General features: G+C 45.2%; 1 protein-coding gene across 2 annotated transcripts in view; it reads right to left on the bottom strand.

Annotated features, from left to right (window-relative positions):
* The window catches only part of ATL1 (atlastin GTPase 1), a 167,209-nt gene that overhangs the window by 128,421 nt on the left and 20,820 nt on the right, over positions 1 to 17,968 (bottom strand). For both annotated transcript variants that reach the window (XM_077466774.1, XM_077466773.1), the window contains one exon: positions 5,073 to 5,320. In XM_077466774.1, coding sequence (XP_077322900.1) covers positions 5,073 to 5,320 — 248 coding nt within the window. The remainder of the gene's footprint in view (positions 1 to 5,072; positions 5,321 to 17,968) is intronic.

Below are 17,968 nucleotides of genomic sequence, written 5' to 3'. Positions count from 1 at the left end.
AGCTCTGTCAGATTGGATGGAGAGCGTCTGAACAGCAATTTCCAAGTCTTGCCACAGATTCTTAATTGGATTTAGGTCTGGAGTGTGACTGGGCCATTCTAAGCCCTTGTACACACGGTCGGACATTCTGACAACCAAATCCGTTGGATTTTGTCAGACGGATTTTGTCCGAAACTGTTGCATACACACGATCGGACAAAGTTGTCAGAAAATCAGATCGTACATAACGTGATGACGTTATTTCGTTACGACGGGACTACGTTCAGTCTAGTAGCCAATAGCTTTGGTCTAGGAATTTGATCTAAGCATGCGTGGCACTTTGTCCGTCGCAGTAGGCTACACATGATCGGAGTATGTCCGGTCGGAGCATTTTGTCGGAAAATTTTACGGACAAGTTGGAAAACTTGGTCCGTCGGATACTCCGATGGAAACAGTCCGATGGAGACCACACAGTCGGATTATCCGACAAAACGGTCCAATAGGACACATTTCGTCGGAATCTCTGACCGTGTGTACAAGGGCTGACACATGAATATGCTTTGATCGAAACCATTCCATTGTAGCTCTGGCTGGATGTTTCGGGTCATTGTCCTGCTGGAAGGTGAACTTCCGCCCCAGTCTCAAGTCTTTTGCAGAATCTAACAGGTTTTCTTCTAAGATTGCCCTGTATTTGGTGCCATCCATCTTCCCATCAACTCTGACCAGCTTCATTGTTCTTGCTGAAGAAAAGTATCCTCACAACATGATGCTGCCACCAGGTGAAGGAGAAAAGATGGAAGGCGCGTGATCTGATGCTTTGATCAAAAGATGTATACAGTTTATTCACGTAAAAAAAATATAAAAGCATATGCAAAGTATCTACGTATTCATAAAAGCAGGTTAACAACATATTTAAAAACAAGTTTTTAATGTGAAAACAGGCATGCCCATACAAGGACAAGCATTCAAAAAGTGGGCTACGCGTTTCAAGGATGTCCTCTTCATCAGAGCCTTGAGTAACAATAAGTCTTCATGAAATATATATTAGATATTCTATATATATATATATATATATATATATATATGAATGAGAGAGAGAGAGAGAGAACCAACATGAAAGGGGAGGGGTTAGTAGGGAGATGTCACATGTTACGTGATGATTACTCCTTAGCTTTGCAGCTATCCATGTCCCAGCGCTCCAAATGGAATGGACACCAAAAAGATGTGTGTATAGTATCAAGTATATGGAGCAAAATGTTGGAACGACAGACTATACAGTGCAGACCCTGAGACATATAAGAGTGAAGTTCTAATTAAATAGAAATGTTTAAGTAGTTGAAGTATTTAAACACCCATCTCCCTACTAACCACTCCCCTTTCATGTTGGTCCTCTATCTATCTATCTATCATGCAGACTTATTGTTACTCACGAAACACGTTAGCCCACTTTTTGAATGCTTGTCCTTGTATGGGCATGCCTGTTATCACATTAAAAACTTGTTTTTAAATATGTTGTTAACCTTCTTTTGAATACGTAGATACTTTGCATATGCTTTTATCATTTTTTATGTGAATAAACTGTATACATCTTTTGATCAAAGCGTCAGATCACGCGCCTTCCATCTCTTCTCCTTCACCTGTTTTTTTTCGGACCACCCCTGGTCAGTTTAGGCAGCAGGACACGCACGATCATTTGTTAAATTCACTGCCTTTGAAAGTACTACCACCCTATACCAGCAGCACCTTCACAAGCGCAGGAGTAATGCATTCTGATGCTGCCACCACCATGCTTGACAGTGGTGATGATGGGCAGTGTTAATTTTTTGCCACACATAGTCTTTTGATTTTAGGCAAGAAAGTTCAACTTTGGTCTCATCTGACCAGAGCACCTTCTTCCGCATGTTTGCTGTGTCCTCCACATGGCTTCTCACAGACTGCAAATAGGATTTCTTAAGTCTTTCCTTCAATAATTTCTTTCTTCTTGTCACTCTTCCATAAAGGTCAGATTTGTGGAGCGGGCAGCTAATAGTTGTCCTGTGGACAGATTCTCCCGTCTGAGCTGTGGATCTCGGCAGCTTCTCCAAAGTCACCATGGACCTCTTGGCTGCTTCTCTGATGAATGCTCTCCTTGCCCGGCCCGGTCAGTTTAGGTGGACGGCCATGTCTTGGTAGGTTTGCAATTGGGCCATACTCTTTCCATTTTTGGATGGTAGAGTGAACAGTTCTCCGTGAGATGTTCAAAGCTTGGGATATTTTTTTTATAACCTAACCCTGCTTTATACGTCTCCACAACTTTATCCCTGACCTGTCTGGTGTGTTCCTTGGCCTTCATGATGCTGTTTGTTCACTAAAATTCTCTAACAAACCTCAGAGGGCTTCACAGAACAGCTGTATTTATATTGAGATTAAATGACACACAGATGGACTCTATTTACTAATTAGGTGACTTCTGAAGGCAATTGGTTTTCCACCAGATTTTAGTTAGGGGGTATCAGACTAAAGGGGGCTGAATACAAATGCACGCCACACTTTTCAGATACAGTAAAACCTTGGTTTGAGAGTAACTTGGTTTGAGAGCGTTTTGCAAGACAAGCTAATTTTTTAAAATACATTTTGACTTGATACGCAAGTGCGATATATCCTGATATACAAATAGAGTCACAACTGAGTATAAAAGAGGAAAGAGGCGCCTCCAAGTGTAGCAGTAAAAATGGTTACATTTAATGGAGGTACAACATTTAGCGACTCACATGGTTGATGATTAAATCCGGCACATCTAAGTATGCAGGCATTCGGGGTAAACCTGTCCACATAGACCATCCTCCCCACCGCCATCAATGTCATCCCTTCCATGCTGCACTCTACGAGCGCTTCGAGCCTCGCTTTCAGATCGTGCCAGCCGGGAGCTCCGTGACTCTGATGGCGGGTCCCGCGGACCTGATTTCTGCGGGAATACCCACGATCGTCTCACAGTGAGGAAGAACGGGGAGATGCTAATGTAAACAAGCATTTCCCCGTTCTGCCTAGTGACACGTTCACTGATCAGCCCTCCCTGTAATCGAGAGCGGTGATCAGTGACGTGTCACACACAGCCCCTCCCCCCCACAGTTAGAATCACTCCCTAGGACACACTTAACCCCTCCCTGCCACCTAGTGGTTAACCCTTTCATAGTTTCATAGTTAGTTAGGTTGAATAAAGACACCAGTCCATCCAGTTCAACCAGAGTGAGTTTCTACAATTGTCCCTATCCCTGTACATTGCACACTCACATTGGCCCCTACCCTCAAGGAGCCCACAATCCAAGGTCCCCATTCATATCCTAGGGCCAATTTTGAACAGAAGCCAATTTACCTACCTGCATGTCTTTGGATTGTGGGAGGAAACCGGAGTGCCCAGAGGAAACCCACGCAGGCACAGGGAGAACATGCAAACTCCAGGCAGGTAGTGTCGTGGTTGGGATTTCACTGAAAGTCACATTTTTACAGTAATCAATGCAAATTTTTTAGCGTTGATCGCTGTATTAATGCCAATGGTCCCAAAAATGCGTCAAAATTGTCTGATGTGTAGATGTCGCAGTCATGATACAAATCACTGAACACCACCATTACTAGTAAAGAAAAATAAAAAATTATCAATAACAATGCCATAAATCTATCCCCTATTTTGTAGACGTTATAACTTTTGTGCAAACCAATCAATAATCGCTTATTGCTATTTTTTTTACCAAAAATATGTAGAAGAATACGTATCGGTCTAAACTGAGGGAAAAAAATGCTTTTTTAAATATTTTTTTGGGGATATATCTTTTATAGCAAAAAGTAAAAAATAATGCTTTTTTTTCTAAATTGTCGCTATGTTTTTGTTTATAGCATAAAAACTAAAAACCGTAGAGGTGATCAAATGCCACCAAAAGAAAGCTCTATTTGTGGGGAAAAAAAGGACATCATTTTTGTTTGAGGGCCACGTCGCCTGACCGCGCAATTGTCATTTAAAGCGACGCAGTGCCAAATCGCAAAAAGTGCCCTGTTCAGGAAGGGGGTAAATTCTTCTGGGGTGGAAGTGGCTAAATGTAACCATATTGCTACACTTATGCCGCATACACACGATCGGAATTCCGGCCAGAAAAAGACAGATGAGAGCTTTTCATTGGAAAATGCGACCGTGTGTACGCTCCATCGGAATTTAGCTGTCCGAATTTCCACCAGCCAAAAAAAAAAAAATTGATAGCATGTTCTCAATTTTCCAGACGGAAAAACTTTCTATTGATAATTACGATCGCGTGTAGGCAATTCCGACATGCCAAAAACCACGCATGCTCAGATTCAACTACGAGACAGAAGCTATTGGCTACTGAACTTCCTTTTTCTAGTCCCGTCGTACGTGTTGTACGTCACCGCGTTATAAGCGATCGGAATTTGATGTGACCGTGTGTAGGCAAGACAGCTGGGGAAAACCATCAGAGCTTTTTCCGAAGAGAATTCCGATCATGTGCACGCGGCATAGGAGGCGTCTCCCTTCTCTTTTATGCTCTGGAGCTCCTGCTTGATTTTGCTTCTAATCCATTTGTGGATGGACATTTTATGGTTACACAACCATATGGACTTTAAACTGAAAAACCTGTGAATAAATGGTTGTGTAACAAATCATCTGAGTTTATATTATTTCTTATGGCAAAATTTGCTTTGATATACAAGTGCTTTGGATTGCAAGCATGTTTCTGGAACAAATTATGCTCGCAATCCAAGGTTTTACTGTATTTATTGGTACAAAAAAATGTGAAAACCATTTATCATTTTCCTTTCACTTCACAATTATGTGCCACTTTGTGTTGGTCTATCACAAAAAAAACCCCATAAAATACATTTATTATTTTCTTTCTCCTCTGTGTATCTACGATGTCAGATACTGAAACTGTATTTCTCTTGGTGGAAAATTTGAATAAAAAATATTGGAAAATAAAATAAAATACATTTATGTTTTTGGTTGTTACATGACAAAATGTGGAAAATTTCGAAGGGGTGTGAATACTTTTTCAAGGCACTGTATGAAAACCTACGTTTAAAAGATAAGTTAAGTGAAGCCATTTACGTACGGTTTTGTACATGTACCGCAGCATGAAGTCCATGAGGAATGACTTTCCTTTCCTAAATGCTCCAGCTACGGACACGGCTACAACCTCCTTCTCCCTCACAGCCTCCGAAAGCAAGATGCGATTTAATGCCCCTTCATCCAACTCAAAGGAATGGTCGTCTTTAACGACCAGGACCTGCACTGGGTGGGCCTTCTTCTCGTATTCCTCCTCTTCCGAGCTCCAGTCATAATTGCGATCCGTAAATCCACCTGCAGGCAATAGGAGACAGCTTTAGAATATACTTCAACAAACTACATGTTCGCTTATTAAAGTAGATGTAAATCTGATTACAAACATCTCAAATATGCTTTAAAAATGATTAATGTCATCTCAAACATGATTTTTTTCAGTCTTTTAAAATGTGCAGCTTATATTAAATTACAGGGTGATCCTGCCATAAAACTCCTTCCTGTTATAAGGTTACAACACTCTGCCCCCTGTCCCCCGATTCTCACAATCCTTTTTCTGAGTTGTCACCCTAGCACATTATCTTCCAATGAAGACTACAAGTGGCCATTTAATACACATGGCACTGTACTGTCTACTGGTGTCACCATCTGAGCACCCAGCCTGAGAAATGCAGCGGATCTCAGAATGTCATTGAAAAATTGACTACTTTTCGTGATACTTTTTTTATTTGCTCTAACATAATATTTTTCAGGACAAGCTTTTGGGGTATGTCCCCTTTTTCAAGGTCCAAGTAGTACCAATTTACAAATTTTTAAGCAGAATGTAATAACAAAAAAATAAATAAAAAAAAACACAAAAAAAAACACAAAAAATAAATAAATACATCTCTGAGGGAAAGGAGAGAAAAAACAAAAACAAAACAAAAAAAAACAAAAAAACAGCACATACAAATCAATGGCAATAAAGATAACAGCAGAGTTAGCTCTCCCTCTGTCTTATCTCACTAAAGCCCCATACACACTATCAGTTTTTCTGCTGAGTTTTTCCTTCAGATTTACCAAAGCCATATAATATGAGGTCAAACCTTAGGAGTTTCAATTTGTATGCAATCAGGCAGGCCCTTCTACTACATGGTTTTGGTAAATCTGAAGGAAAAACTCAGCAGAAAAACTAATAGTGTGTATGGGGCTTAACTCTGCTGTTATCTTTATTGCCATTGATTTGTATGTGGTTTATTTTTATTTTTTTGTTTTTTTTCTCCTTTCCCTCAGAGATGTTTTTTTTTGTGTTTTTCTTTTGCGTTTATATTTTTTTTTTTTTGGTTTTTACATTCTGCTTAAAAATTTGTAAATCAGTACTGCTTGGACCTTGAAGAAGGGGAAATAACGCAAAAGCTTGTCCTGAAAAATTGTATGTTAGTGCAAATAAAAAAAGTATCACGGACAGTACTCAATTTTCTCTGTCACAATTGCACTAATACAGCTACAATCACATTAGGAATGTCATTACAAAGGCTTTGCATGCTGTACGACCCCTGTATGGCCATGTGCATGAAACCTATGTCTAGACCAGTGATTCTCAACCAGGGTTCTGTGGAACCCTAGGGTTCCTCCAAAGGATGCTAGAGGTTCCTTCACCATTGGGCAATTTCTGCCTCTCAGATAAGTTCCCACCAACACCATTGATATTTTTAGCTCTCTGTAAGGAGGTATTTCTTCCCAATGACCACAAGTGTAAGGACCATTCTTCCCACTGACCATCACACTAATGTATCATGAGTTGTAGATTTCTGAGAACTATTTCAAGGGTTCCTCTGTGTTGAAAAGGTTGAGAAAGGCTGGTCTAGACAATAGATATGTGCATGACAAAAAAAACAAAAAAATGTTTTATTTGGCTTCATTAATCTAGTTATTTAGTTCCGTTAAAATTCAGTTGATTTGTTCAGTTCGTATTCGGAATTTTTTATTTTTTTCGAATTTTCTTTGAATTTACTGATTTTTCTTCTATTCAAAACATTCGAATTGATAAATTTTGAATCAGCAGAATCTAAAACTTTAGAGTGTTTTTTTTTTTTTTCGATTTGCAATTTACTAGCAGCCCTGTTTAAGACAAAGATGCTACATAAAAAATGAAAAAATAAAAAGCTACTGACACTGTCCACTGCTCTAGTGACACCATCCAGCCATAACCGTCCACAACTCCCCCACCCCCAACCAAAGCAGTATGAAAAAAAAATGTATAAAATAAAAATGTAACTGTAAAAAAAAAAAAAAAATAATAAAAATACTGACACCACCAACTGCTCTCACAAAATGTTTGTAAAAAAAGACAAAAAAATAAAAAATTGTAAAAAAATAAAATAATGAACAAAAAAAAAATGTACACTTTCATTTACTCTACTGACACTATCCACTGCCCTACTGAAACCATCTTGCACATAATACTCACCACCATATAGTCTGCACTCCTCTCCCCAAGCTGATCATTATATTAGTGCACTGTTAATGTCAGTGTTGATGTCTGTTGATGTCAGTGTAAGTTAAGCCAGTCATAGATGATTAGAATCTTGCCTGATTTAGCATGCACCTGCTAAGATTTGAAACATCTATGGGTGCACCCCTGAACTCTGTACATAGCGCACCCCTGAACTCTGCACTCAGTACATAGCGCACCTCTGCGCTTCTTTGGTAAGAATAAAATACAAAATATGCATTGAAAAGTTTTTTCTCTATCTTATCTTCTTAACAATATCCTTGAAAAATTCTAAGTAGCATCTTTTTTTTTTATCTCATGGACGAAATATGAGAAATAATGTATATAGCATACAATCATTCCATAAACACAAACCACATACACTGCATATATAATTTGAGGAAAATATTCTTATAAAATAGTTTACCATTTGCCAATAAAAAAAATATATATATAAATCCCCGGATTTCATTTTAAAAATCTGGTCATGTTAATATTGTCCTCCAGCTGCTATTGAACCAGAAGTCCCAGTATGGCCAATTATTGGGCAAACTGGGACATCTACTTTCTCAGCAGCTGCCTGACCCTGGTTTTGCCCGCCATGCGCGTAGAACGCTGGCCCTACCCAAGTTCTTTTGGACCCCTACTGGGTTCTGTAGAGTGAAAGAAATGCTTGCTGTAATATAGGGCACAGGGGGAGGCAATGATAGTTATAGCACAGCATGCTCCTTTGTGTGCATATTGCAAAAAATGTTTATGTGAGGAGCTGCAGCCTAGGATTATCTGCAATGCTGTAGACCCACCCAACATGACATATTCCAGGAATGTAGAAACTAATGGATTTTCCACACAAAGGTGGCACTGGCTACAATTACTGGATAATAAATTAAGGAGAGGGAGGAGGGGTAGAGCAGATAATGGAGGGAGCATCATGATTGTAGGAATATCTGAGCCAGGATGGATGGATTGAGATGTTCCAATTTAGCCTGGGCCAGTCATGTTAAGCCATACCCTGGTCCCCGGTTATGTTAAAGCACAACTCCCAACAGTCCCCTTGTCCTTCCTTCCTCTTTGTTTGGTCTAATGTCAATAAAATATTTCCCACATTTAACTCTCAATCTAAACCTTTGTATATTTTATCCTTGTGTAGCACTGCCCCCCTTGGCAGTTGCTTAGAATTGCATATTCATCTGCGCTACTTTGACCCTGTGAACTTTCCAGCCCTCCTGACACTCTAGGTTCAGACATGCTGAATGTACCTTTAAATAATACCCCGACACAATGCAGGTTGATTAGCTCTCTCTGATTTTACTCATTCAAAAGGGAGAGTCGCCTAACAGGGTATTAGTCAGTTAAGTCCTGGGTAAACAGACAAAACTCAGCTGAAAAGGCCCACTGAGGCATAAAGGAATAACAACTTGGAATCACAGATATAAAATAGCAATAAATATAGACAATAAATGAATGAATATCTAAGGAAAACTACTACTTGCTGTATATACCATCACTGCTAAACAGGGGACCCCAGGATGGCCTATTATACCTTTAATCCTTATTAAAGTCTGGGTATTCTACATCTTAGGGGTGTGCCCTTTTAAATAGCAATAGGCTAACAGTGTCCAGGATGCAAGGCCTTGCAATGATAGTCACCGGGAAGTTGGAGCTCATAGAACAAAAATCTTGAGTGTGGCAGAGTGATGTGTAATCAAAGCAAGCAGTTGTGCCTGGCTATTTGTAATCCTTAGGGTAATTCCAGGTGTAAAATGTCTGTATACAGTGTTCTGTGATTTAGGATAAGGCAATTTCAGGTGTGAGGTGTCTATATACAGTGTTCTGTGAAGATCAAGCAGAAATTGTATTGGCAAGCGGATGCCCTCTCACCAAACTGAAGAATAGCATAGGAACCTCCTGAAGAGCGATTCAAGTCAGTGCATCCTTCTGCAGAACGGGCTGAGATGCCGGACCGGCTTCTGGGGTCACCTGATCAGGCTGGTTACAGGGACGCTGTGGTGAAGCGGCGTTGGACCCGCCTGGGTTGGAGCTTGGATCGCGGTTTTGCCAAGTGGTAGGGTGCAGTCCTCTCGCACAGCAGCGGAGGGGTGTTTACTAGATGGAACCCGGGAAGCAAGAGGCTTGGGTCTAATCGGCTGACCCTTTTACAGCCTCTCCCAGAGTTCTTTCTCTGGAGCAGATGGCATGCTGGGATGTGTAGTCCAGGGATAGTTATGCAGATCCAGGATGTCTGTTCAAAAGACTACAGTCCCCACACTGTTCTCTGCTGGGTTCGGGAAGATGATGCAAGTATTTTCAAGCCCAGCCCTAGAGGAATACAGAGACGGCCTAAGAAAGGAGAGGCGAGTCTGCAGTCCTCTGTCAGCTACAATTGTTATCAATCCTGTAATCCAGGAGTGTCAAACTCAATTTCATCAGCCTTATGGTTACTTGCTAAAGGCCGGTTGTATTGTATCTGTAACTGACTTGATATCCAGAACACCCTACTCCCCCTGATATCAGATGTCAAGAGCCGCCCCACAATCACAAGTCAAGAGTCCCCCACCATTCCTTAAATCACAGTGCACCCCCCCACCCCTTATCTTGTGCTGCTGCCGGGGGCAGAGCTGAGTAGCAGAAAGTGCAGGGTCTGGAGGAGGACCAGAGGGGGTCTGTAGTCAGCTGCCGGAGTCAGCTAAATGCTGAGACCAGAGGAGGAGGGAGGAGGAGAAGAGGGGTTGCTGTGGCTGCACAGAGAAGCGCAGTATCTGGTGGAGGAGTTCTGTCCTCTGCTGCTGCCTGTTAAAAGAAAGTGGGGCGGAGACAGGGGGGTTCAGCAGCTGCGTCAGAAGTGCGAGGACCACATGAAATGGCCTGGCAGGCCAAATTCAGACCGTAGTCCTTCTGTTTGACATCTGTACTGTAATCCCTTACCTTACATTCTGATAAAACATTGTAACAGGCTGTACATTGATTGGCAGTTGACAATTAATTTGCCTGCACGCATATGTACATGATCATTTGCGTACATATTTCCGTGATCACACAAACCAATTATTATACACTTAGGCCCCTTTCACACTACCGATCCGTTCAGGTCCGCCTGTAAGGCCGCGTACACACGCGGGGACTGTTCGGCCAACTTTGTCCGCTGAACAGTGTTTCGGCGGACAGTCCGCCCGTGTGTGGGCTTTCAGCGGACAGTTTCAGCGAACAGTCCGCTGAACAAGGTTTTTCGGAAATTCCGAAAAACTGTCCGCTGAAACTTTGTTTCAGCGAACAGTCCCCTCGTGTGTAGGCTTGTTCGTCAAACTAAGTTCCGCGCATGGTCAGAAAGGATTTACACGCCGAAAGTTATAATACAGTGTATAGGACGTCGTATTTTTCGTCCCGTCGTACGTGCCGTACACGTCATCGCGCACGGTTTCAGCAAACTGTTCGTTCGTCGTGTGTGGCCATGTCCGTCCATGCTAATTTTGAGCGGACTGTTTGCTGAAACTGTTTGACGGACAAAGTTGGGCGAACAGTCCCCGCGTGTGTACGCGGCCTAAGTTTTTCAGGCAGACCTGAACGGATGCTCCATAGAGCTCTATGGAGCGTCGGATGTCAGCGGTGTCATGTCCGCTGACATCCAACCCGCTCCGATCCGAAAAAGTGCGACAGAGGAAAAAGCTATTTTTCCATCCGTCATTGGATCGGGTGACGACGGATACTGCGGTCCATCGTCACCCGATCTCCCATAGGGGAGAGCAGAGATGGACCTGCACAGCTGCAATGAGACACACTGGCTGCAATGAGACACACTGGCTGCAATGGGACACACTGGCTGCAATGGGACACACTGGCTGCAATGGGACACACTGGCTGCAATGGGACACACTGGCTGCAATGGGACACACTGGCTGCAATGGGACACACTGGCTGCAATGGGACACACTGGCTGCAATGGGACACACTGGCTGCAATGGGACACACTAGCTGCAATGCAGAACACTGGCTGCAATGGGGCACAGGCACACTGGCCTGCAATGGGAGACGCCTCCTGTACCATGTCCTCTGTCTCTGACCATCTCCTGTACCATGTCCCCAGTCTGACCATCTTCTGTACCATGTCCCCAGTCTCTGACCATCTCCTGTACCACGTCCCCAGTCTCTGACCATCTCCTGTACCACGTCCCCAGTCTCTGACCATCTCCTGTACCATGTCCCCTGTCTCTGACCATCTCCTGTACTGTGTCCCCAGTCTCTGACCATCTCCTGTACCGTGCCCCCTGTCTCTGACCATCTCCTGTACCACGTCCCCTGTCTCTGACCATCTCCTGTACCATGTCCCCAGTCTCTGACCATCTCCTGCACCATGTCCCCTGTCTCTGACCATCTCCTGTACCGTGTCCCCAGTCTCTGACCATCTCCTGCACCATGTCCCCTGTCTCTGACCATCTCCTGTACCATGTCCCCAGTCTCTGACCATCTCCTGTACCACGTCCCCAGTCTCTGACCATCTCCTGTACCACGTCCCCAGTCTCTGACCATCTCCTGTACCGTGTCCCCAGTCTCTGACCATCTCCTGTACCGTGTCCCCAGTCTCTGACCATCTCCTGTACCGTGTCCCCAGTCTCTGACCATCTCCTGTACCACGTCCCCAGTCTCTGACCATCTCCTGTACCGCGTCCCCAGTCTCTGACCATCTCCTGTACCACGTCCCCAGTCTCTGACCATCTCCTGTACCGCGTCCCCAGTCTCTGACCATCTCCTGTACCACGTCCCCAGTCTCTGACCATCTCCTGTACAGTGTCCCCAGTCTCTGACCATCTCCTGTACCGCGTCCCCAGTTTCTGACCATCTCCTGTACCGTGTCCCCAGTCTCTGACCATCTCCTGTACCATGTCCCCAGTCTCTGACCATCTCCTGTACCGCGTCCCCAGTTTCTGACCATCTCCTGTACCGTGTCCCCAGTCTCTGACCATCTCCTGTACCGTGTCCCCAGTCTCTGACCATCTCCTGTACCGTGTCCCCTGCCTCTGACCATCTCCTGTACCGCATCCCCAGTCTCTGACCATCTCCTGTACCACGTCCCCAGTCTCTGACCATCTCCTGTACCGCGTCCCCAGTCTCTGACCATCTCCTGTACCACGTCCCCAGTCTCTGACCATCTCCTGTACAGTGTCCCCAGTCTCTGACCATCTCCTGTACCGCGTCCCCAGTTTCTGACCATCTCCTGTACCGTGTCCCCAGTCTCTGACCATCTCCTGTACCATGTCCCCAGTCTCTGACCATCTCCTGTACCGCGTCCCCAGTTTCTGACCATCTCCTGTACCGTGTCCCCAGTCTCTGACCATCTCCTGTACCGTGTCCCCAGTCTCTGACCATCTCCTGTACCGTGTCCCCTGCCTCTGACCATCTCCTGTACCGTGTCCCCTGTCTCTGACCATCTCCTGTACCGTGTCCCCTGTCTCTGACCATCTCCTGTACCGTGTCCCCTGTCTCTGACCATCTCCTGTACCGTGTCCCCTGTCTCTGACCATCTCCTGTACCGTGTCCCCTGTCTCTGACCATCTCCTGTACCGTGTCCCCTGTCTCTGACCATCTCCTGTACCGTGTCCCCTGTCTCTGACCATCTCCTGTACCGTGTCCCCTGTCTCTGACCATCTCCTGTACCGTGTCCCCTGTCTCTGACCATCTCCTGTACCATGTCCCCTGTCTCTGATTATCTCCTGTACCATGTCCTCTGTCTCTGACCATCTCCTGTACCGTGTCCTCTGTCTCTGACCATCTCCTGTACCATGTCCCCAGTCTCTGACCATCTCCTGTACCGTGTCCCCAGTCTCTGACCATCTCCTGTACCGTGTCCCCTGCCTCTGACCATCTCCTGTACCGTGTCCCCTGCCTCTGACCATCTCCTGTACCGTGTCCCCTGCCTCTGACCATCTCCTGTACCGTGTCCCCTGTCTCTGACCATCTCCTGTACCGTGTCCCCTGTCCCTGACCATCTCCTGTACCGTGTCCCCTGTCTCTGACCATCTCCTGTACCGTGTCCCCTGTCTCTGACCATCTCCTGTACCGTGTCCCCTGTCTCTGACCATCTCCTGTACCGTGTCCCCTGTCTCTGATCATCTCCTGTACCTTGTCCCCTGTCTCTGACCATCTCCTGTACCATGTCCCCTGTCTCTGACCATCTCCTGTACCGTGTCCTCTGTCTCTGACCATCTCCTGTACCGTGTTCTCTGTCTCTGACCATCTCCTGTACCATGTCCCCAGTCTCTGACCATCTCCTGTACCATGTCCCCTGTCTCTGACCATCTCCTGTACCGTGTCCCCTGTTTCTGACCATCTCCTGTACCATGTCCTCTGTCTCTGACCATCTCCTGTACCGTGTCCCCAGTCTCTGACCATCTCCTGTACCGTGTCCCCAGTTTCTGACCATCTCCTGTACCGTGTCCCCAGTCTCTGACCATCTCCTGTACCGTGTCCCCTGCCTCTGACCATCTCCTGTACCGTGTCCCCTGTCTCTGACCATCTCCTGTACCGTGTCCCCTGTCTCTGACCATCTCCTGTACCATGTCCCCTGTCTCTGACCATCTCCTGTACCATGTCCCCTGTCTCTGACCATCTCCTGTACCGTGTCCCCTGTTTCTGACCATCTCCTGTACCATGTCCTCTGTCTCTGACCATCTCCTGTACCATGTCCCCAGTCTCTGACCATCTCCTGTACCATGTCCTCTGTCTCTGACCATCTCCTGTACCATGTCCCCAGTCTCTGACCATCTCTTGTACCATATCCCCAGTCTCTGACCATCTCCTGTATAAAAAAAATTTTTTTTAAATATGTTTCGGTATCGGTTTCGGTTTTCGGCCTAGTGTATTTTTCATTTTCGGTATCGGTTTCGGCACCAAAAAACCCATTCGGTGCACCCCTACCGCTGAGCAAGCGGATAAGCGGATCAGCACTGATCCGCCCCGTGTGAAAGGACCCTTAACGGAATATTTTTTTTACCAAAAACATGCAGCAGAATACATTTTGGCTTAAATTTATGAAAAAATTTGATTTTATTGGATTTCTTTTAAAATAGAAAAAAGAAAATATATTTTTTTCCCCAAATTTCTGCTATTTTTGCTCTTATTTTGCAAAAAATAAAAAAGGTAGTCGTGAATAAATACCACCAAAAGAAAGCTCTATTTGTGCGAACAAAATTATCAAAATTTAATTTGGGTACAGTGTAGCACGACCGCGCAATTGTCATTGAAAGTGCGAGAGCGATGAAAGCTTAAAATTGGGCTGGAAAGGAAGAGGGCGAAAGTGCCCGTTATTGTAGTGGTTAATAAATTGTATTGTAACTGTACTGTCTGCCCTCCTGTTGTAAAGCACTGGTGCAGTTGTCACTGGACCAGGTGTCCCCACTGAAAGATTTCCCTTCACTTCTTGTCCTGGTGACAAAAATTTGGGATTTCCCTAATCTATAATTCCTGTGACAGTGGTCACCAGGACAAACAAAGACAATGAATCTTTCTAAACGGAGACATAGACAGCAATAAAAACTTGGCACAGGTTCTAGCACCTGACCCCTCAATCCAAAACTGAAAAAAAAGTTTTTGACTGTAGATACACATTAAAGCGACCTTCCTCTCCCATAATTCGATTTTTTTTTGTGCCGCAGCACTTCCTCCTTTCTTGACTAGACGAGAATGACAGTGTGCACTTAGTACCTCACGAAGGTTTCCCAATTATGGAGGTCTCGGACTTCAGGTTGTCTGCGCACGTGTGGGAAAATTCAGATGTGCCACAGGTCTCTGCCGGGTCGCAAAGGCCAGGCAGACTCCTTTGGCACATACACTATATTGCCAAAAGTATTGGGACAACTGCCTTTACACGCACAGGAAGTTTAATGGTATCCCAGTCTTCGTCCGTAGGGTTCAATATTGAGTTGGCCCACCCTCTGCAGCTATAACAGCTTCAACTCTTCTGGGAAGGCCGTCCACAAGGTTTAGGAGTGTTTCTATGGGAATGTTTGACTATTCTTCGAAAAGCGCATTTATGAGGTCAGGCCCTGATGTTGGACGAGAAGGTCTGGCTCGCATTCTCCACTCTAATTCCTCCCAAAGGTGTTCTATCATGTTGAGGTCATCCATGTCATTATGGACCTTGCTGAAGATTATAGTTGCAAAGGGTGGACCAACTCAATTTTGAACCCTATGAACTAAGACTGGGATGCCATTAAAGTTCATGTGTGTGTAAAGGCAGGTGTCACAATAGTGTATCTGCTCATGTGCTAGATTTTCACAGAAGGTAGCGCTGGTGAGGGGGTGGGGGGAAATGGGGCTAGCATCACAGGGACTCTTTAATCACTTCAATACTGGGCACTTTCACACCCTTCCTGCCCAGGCCAGATTTTCAGCTTCCAGCGCTGTGAATGAAAATTGCGCGGTCATGTAACACTGTACCCATTGTGACATTGGGGGATGTCTAGCTCAGTGGTAGATGCCTTTTCAGTAAGTTCACAACAAACAGGAACTTTAGTTTAAGGGCATGGTAGACCACTTTTATTAAAAGGAACAAAATAAACGAAAGTTCATACATGCACTTGGATGCCCACACAGAGGCTCTTCTCCCAAAAACAATAACAAATGAAAAATGCCAAAGCCACCTAGCTGTCCCTGCTCAGCAGTACTGCCACTTAGGCTTTACGCTTCAGCCCTCTTGGCCATATAACAGGGTTTCCCTACAACTACTATACCGCTTTTCAGCTTCCTTGCTGTTCAGGCCTTCCACTTCAGGCTCTCATCTGTCTCCTTAGATGCACACAGCTTCAACGCACACAGCGTATATCTAGAAAGCAGCACCTCACTGCTCTGATGCTCAGGCTTGGGTCTCTGGCTTTCATTAGTGGACTCTCTGGACACCTCCTGTCTCTCTGAACTCTCTGGACTTTCCAGACTCTCTGGAGACCTCCTGACTCTCTCGACTCTCTGGAGACCTCCTGTCTCTCTGGACTCTCTGGAGACCTCCTGTCTCTCTGGACTCTCTGGAGACCTCCTGTCTCTCTGGAGACCTCCTGTCTCTCTGGACTCTCTGGAGACCTGCTGTCTCTCTGGACTCTCTGGAGACCTCCTGTCTCTCTGGACTCTCTGGAGACCTCCTGTTTCTCTGGACTCTCTGGAGACCTCCTGTCTCTCTGGACTCTCTGGAGACCTGCTGTCTCTCTGGACTCTCTGGAGACCTCCTGTCTCTCTGGACTCTCTGGAGACCTCCTGTCTCTCTGGACTCTCTGGAGACCTCCTGTCTCTCTGAACTCTCTGGAGACCTCCTGACTCTCTGGAGACCTCCTGTCTCTCTGAACTCTCTGGAGACCTCCTGACTCTATGGACTCTCTGGAGACCTCCTGACTCTCTGGACTCTCTGGAGACCTCCTGACTCTCTGGACTCTCTGGAGACCTCCTGACTCTCTGGAGACCTCCTGACTCTCTGGACTCTCTGGAGACCTCCTGACTCTCTGGACTCTCTGGAGACCTCCTGTCTCTCTGGACTCTCTGGAGACCTCCTGACTCTCTGGAGACCTCCTGACTCTCTGGACTCTTTGGAGACCTCCTGACTCTCTGGACTCTCTGGAGACCTCCTGACTCTCTGGACTCTCTGGAGACCTCCTGACTCTCTGGACTCTCTGGAGACCTCCTGACTCTCTGGACGGAGCCCAGAACCCTAATCCTGACTCTGCTATAAGCCCAGGACCCACCTGTTCAATCAACCAGCCAGACTCCTGGCTGTTCCAAAAACCCGGTCCCAGGATTGGAGATTCCGTCCCACCCATAACGCTATGGAATCTCCGGGCTCCAGGTCCCCAACTGGATTTTACAAAATTTGGAGGAAACTGATAAAACAGATTCCTCCGCATTAAGTACCCCTGGAGCCCCTCAACCTGCCTATTTGATAAACCTGGGTGACAGTTACTAGGACAGGGAACTGTACTGTCACACCATATGAAACTTTTATAATTTTTTTCCCACAAATGGAGCTTTCTTCTGGTGGTATTTAATCGCCGCCGGGTTTTTATTTTTTTGCAAAACAAATTTAAAAAAAGACCTTAAATTTAAAAAAACTTTTTTCTTCGTTTCTGTTATAAAATTTTGCAAAGAAGTAAGTCTTCTCCTTCGCTGATGGGCACTGATGAGGTGGCACTGATGAGGTGGCACCGATGAGGCACTAATATGTGGCACTTATAGGCAGCACTGATATGCAGTACTGATAGGTGGAACTGATATATATATATATATATATTTTTTTTTTTTCATTTAGTATAGGGTAAGGGAGGGTTATATTTGCCATCTTTGTCCTATTGGGGGGATTTCCCTTCACTTCCTGTCTCATAGCCAAACAGGAAGTGGAAGGAAATCCCTGCAAATTAAGGGGTTAAATCCGTTGGGGCCTTCCAGGTCACCAGAACCAGTGCCCTCACTGGAAGATTTCCCCTCTATTTCTTTTCTGGGGACAA

Source organism: Lithobates pipiens, unplaced genomic scaffold, assembly GCF_037356315.1.
Source record: "Lithobates pipiens isolate NorthernLeopardFrog02 unplaced genomic scaffold, aLitPip1_a1.2 Scaffold_37, whole genome shotgun sequence".
Lineage (NCBI taxonomy): Eukaryota > Metazoa > Chordata > Amphibia > Anura > Ranidae > Lithobates > Lithobates pipiens.
This window is presented reverse-complemented; position numbering and strand designations above follow the sequence as displayed.